The 4,742-nt window shown below is 35.7% G+C and overlaps 1 protein-coding gene across 1 annotated transcript in view; it reads left to right on the top strand.

The window, feature by feature from the left end:
• The window catches only part of RB1CC1 (RB1-inducible coiled-coil 1), a 79,594-nt gene that overhangs the window by 1,893 nt on the left and 72,959 nt on the right, over window positions 1-4,742 (top strand). Inside the window, exons 2-3 of the mRNA XM_011994472.1 lie at window positions 1,004-1,130; window positions 1,300-1,470. Of these exons, the coding sequence (XP_011849862.1) occupies window positions 1,089-1,130; window positions 1,300-1,470 (213 nt within the window). The 5' untranslated portion in view covers window positions 1,004-1,088. The remainder of the gene's footprint in view (window positions 1-1,003; window positions 1,131-1,299; window positions 1,471-4,742) is intronic.

Here is a 4,742-nt window from a genome sequence, read left to right as displayed (position 1 = left end):
GCAACATATTTTATATATAATTGTTGTCCTTCTCTAAAATACTAATTACATTCTTTAAATTGTGCTTTGTCCTGTTGCCATGAATATAATATTCACAGTAAATAGATCTACCCACAAAACAAACTGATTTCCATTGTTATAAGTACCTATAGTCAATTGCTGTTCTGCATTTCACAGGCCATTTTTAAGGGAATTATTGGAAGCTTCATAAAACAATGTATAATCACTTCCATGGTTTTTGATCAGTTTATGAATAAATGTCAATAGGTTTATTTTGTTTGTTAATGAGAGAAAAAATAAATTTAATGTTTTCAGCCAAATTTAGTGGGACTCAGGTATCTAATAATTCTCTAGCTTGACAGGACAGGAAGAAAATCGAAGTAGTTAAGTATCATTTCCAATGCTGTTTATATTTTTATAGTGACCATAATAGTAAAGACTTGATGGCAATGCAGTATAAATCTGACACTGAAATTACTATAAAGTGTGAAATAATAATCTTTGTTGTAAAAATTGAATTATGGATTTTTTTTTCAGAATTAGTTTTCATTAAACTTGGTTTTACCCTTACATGAATGATGTTTTGGAATACAGGGCTAGGAAGGAATCTTCACAGGTGCTAGACTTAATGTAGTTTCTAAAACGTGTGGAGATTTTAACAAAAATTATGTAGCCTGAGGATTTTTATAGACCTGATAATCAGTTTGAGCATATTCCTTTGCTGTGTTATATAGATAACTCCAAAATAAATGTGTCTACTGCCTCCATTTCATAGACTCACTTCTAGATATGACGCATGGGCAAGTTATTTACCTAAGATCAGTCAGTTGTTAGGGAATCCAGTTCATTAAATAGGAAGCTTGTATTCTTTATTACTGTTTTTGGGGGAAGTTTTAGAGTGAAATTCATTAACCTCTAAAGTGTTTTTACATAGTACTACTTGGAAAATAAAATCATTGGGCAAATATAAACAACTGATTTATTTTATTTCATTTTTTTGAAGTGTGGCAGACCTTAAGCATGCCATTCAAAGCAAATACAAGATTGCTATTCAACACCAGGTGCTGGTGGTTAATGGAGGAGAATGCATGGCTGCAGATCGAAGAGTGTGTACCTACAGTGCTGGGACGGTAGGTATTCAAGAGTCCTTTCACACAAGAATGCACACCACCTTCACAGCACATTGGGAACTCAGTGTTCAAAAGTAAGGTTTATTTGCTTCATATATTGAAGGCAATGTGCACGTTCAGTATTTATAACATTTTATTTTGGTTATTTCTCCTTTTTTAAAAAATATAGGATACAAATCCAATTTTTCTTTTTAACAAAGAAATGATCTTATGTGATCGTCCACCTGCTATTCCTAAAACTACCTTTTCGACAGAAAATGACATGGAAATAAAAGTTGAAGAATCTCTTATGATGCCTGCAGTTTTTCATACTGTTGCTTCAAGGACACAGCTTGCAGTGGTAAGATATAAACAATTATTTTAACTAACTGATTGCTTCTAAAAGCATTCGGATCTAAATAGCACAGTAGTCTAAATTGCATAGGAAGCATGCAGGAAGTTTGACAAACTGAAAATATTTTGTGGTTAATCTAGTTTTAAAATTTCTGGGTCATACATTGCTAGTTATTCTACTTTGATAATGACAGTATTTTAGAGTGGAACAGCTGTCTTAACATCATTTGGTCACCTTCTTTCCTAGATGTAAATAGTTACTTTTGAACATTAATTAATAAAAGACTTACGTTAGAGTAGATACAGAGAACTTACATAGCTCTAAAAATGTATTTATTTTTTCCATATTTATGGTTAGTTCCTGGAGGAGAATCAGGTTTCTTTCTAATATATAGCTCTTAACACTGCTTCTTGCAGTTGCCACGGATTGTTTCCCGGTCATTTGATTTTCCTTTTTAATTTGCTATTTACCTTCTAGTAATGTCATTGACATTAAGCTGTCAGTAGTAAGCTACATTTTTCTTTTAATCATGAAAAAAATGTGTCAGAACCAGTGAAATAGTAGTATTTACGTTTTGTAAAAATAAATAACGTTACCGAACATTTGCTTTAATTAGTAAAACTCTTAGAGATTTGTTTTAAACAGTATATACATTTTTACAAATACCCCCATTTTTCACATAGGATACAACATTAAAAGGAAATAACCTCATCTGTGTGAAACATATTTAATAAACATTTGTGAGTCCAAAAGTGCTTTGGGAGGACAAAATTTTAAAAAATACACTTCTGTAAACTGAATTTACATAATAGGATCTTTTAGAATTGTTTTTTGATTTGGTTGAAAAGTATACATACTACATTTTGATAGAGAAAGTATTAAATATGGTAATAAGTTAAAGGATAACTAGGCTATATAATTTTCAAGTGATTAGAGAGAGAGAGCAATTAAAACTTCAGCGAAAGAATGAAAACAAGAAACTACAAAGAAAACAAAATGGCAGAAATAACATATATCAGGAATTATATTAAATATAAGCTAGCATTATTTCTCTTTTAGTGCATCATATGTAAAATATTTTTTAAATACATAAATGAAATGAGAAAGATGATGATTGCTGTTGAGATCCTGAATTAGTGATCCGAGATTCAAATGCCAAGCATTCTATATCAGTCTGTTTTCATGCTGCTGCTAAAGACATACCTGAGCCTGAGACGAAAAAGAGGTTTAATTGGACTTAACAGTACCTCATGTCTGGAGAGGCTTGGAATTACGGCAGGAGGCGAAAGGCGAAATTGGCCAAAACAAAGGGGTTACAGGTCCCGTGCAAGTTCGAAAACCAGCATGGTAGCCAAGTTTTAAAGCTCCAAAAAGATCTCCTTTGACTCCAGGTCTCACATCCCAGTTACACTAATACAAGAGGTGGGTTTCCATGGACTTGGGGCAGCTCCTTCCCTGTGGCTTTGCAGGGTGCACCCTCCCTCCCGTCTGCTTTCACGGGGTGGCGTTGTGTCTGTGGTTTTTCCAGGTGCACAGTGCAAGCCGTTGGTGGATCTTCCATTCTGGGGTCTGGATGACGGTGACCCTCTTCTCAGAGCTCCACTAGGCAGTGCTGTAGTAGGGACTCTGGGGGCTCCAACCCTGCATTTTCCTTCTACACTGCCCTAACCGGTTCTCTATGAGGGCCCTGCCCCTGCAGCAAACTTTTCTGGGCATCTAGGTGTTTCCATACATCTTCTGAAATCTAGGCGGTATTCCCCAACCTCAATTCTTGACTTCTGTGCCCCTGCAGGCTCAATATAGCATGTGGACGTTGCCAAAGCGTGGGACTTCCACCCTCTGAAGCCATAGCCTGAGCTGTATGTTGGCCTCTTTCAGCCGTGGCTGGGGGCAGGGCACCAAGTGTCTAGGCTGTACACAGCACGGGGACCCTGGGGCTGGCCCATGAAACCACTCCTTCCTCCTAGGCCTCTGGACATGTGATGGGAGGGGCTGCCGTGAAGGTCTCTGACACAGCCTGGAGACATTTTCACTATGGTCTTAGGGATTAACATTAGGCTCCTTGCCACTTGTGCAAATTTCTGCAGCCGACTTAAATTTATTCCCAGAAAACGAATTTTTCTCTTCTGTCACGTTGTTAGGCTACAAATTTTCCAAACTTTTATGCTCTGCTTCCCTTATAAAACTGAATGGCTTTAAAGGTACCCAAGTCACCTCTTAAATGCTTTGCTGCTTTGAAATTTTTTCCACCAGGTACGCTAAATCATCTCTCTCAAGTTCACCTGCGATTACAGGTATGAGCCACCATACCCAGCCTAAGCAGCTTTTAAATTAGTGAAATGCTAGGGCCATGTTTGCGTAAAACAGAAACAGTGGTTCAGTACTTCGAAGCGTTGAGGAAATAAGAAAATGAAGTCAGTGAAATAAATGGTGAAAATGATAAATGAAAAACATTTCTTTTAGGTGATAATATGGTTGCATATTTAGAAAATTAAGGGATTTTAATGAAAACCTCTCCAGAGTTTTGGTAAGGTGACTGGATATGTGATAAATATATTCAAATGAATAGAGTTTCTCTGTACTGGCCACTGCATTAGGATAGAAATAGAAAAAAATACTGTAATCTGAACAGCAGCAAAAACTTCAAAATAATATATATATATAGTTTTGTAGAACTTCAAAATATACTTAACAATTTGGCTATATAAAATATTCAAGAATGTAAAACAAGTTACATAAAACAAAGAAATGAACACAACAAATGAACAAATTGTTCTTAAATGAACAAATGGCCATGAAACAAATGACAAGACGTATCTCATTTTTAATATAATTATGAACTTACGAACTGTAGTTACAATTGCCATGATATTTCTTTTGGAGCATAGGAGAAGCTTTGAGTTTTGTTTTGGATCTAAAATGGTCTTCAGATTCATATGGAAGGGTCAGTGTCCAGAAATCGCCTAGAAAGTCATAAGAAGAATGGAAGATGGGGGCAAAAATGTACCTTTCCAGATTTATTTACTTTTTTATTTTTTATTTTTATTATACTTTAAGTTCTAGGGTATATGTGTACAGCATGCAAGTTTGATACATAGCTATACATGTGCTATGTTGGTTTGCTGCACTGTGCAGCAAACTGGCCTGGGCATCTAGGCGTTTCCATACATCTTCTGAAATCTAGGCTGTGGTTCCACAACCTTATCTCATCATTTACATTAGGTATTTTATTGACTTATTATATAGAAACAGGATCTCACTGTGTTGCTGAGGTTGGT

This window comes from Mandrillus leucophaeus, unplaced genomic scaffold, assembly GCF_000951045.1.
Source record: "Mandrillus leucophaeus isolate KB7577 unplaced genomic scaffold, Mleu.le_1.0 Scaffold458, whole genome shotgun sequence".
Classification (NCBI taxonomy): domain Eukaryota; kingdom Metazoa; phylum Chordata; class Mammalia; order Primates; family Cercopithecidae; genus Mandrillus; species Mandrillus leucophaeus.
This window is presented reverse-complemented; position numbering and strand designations above follow the sequence as displayed.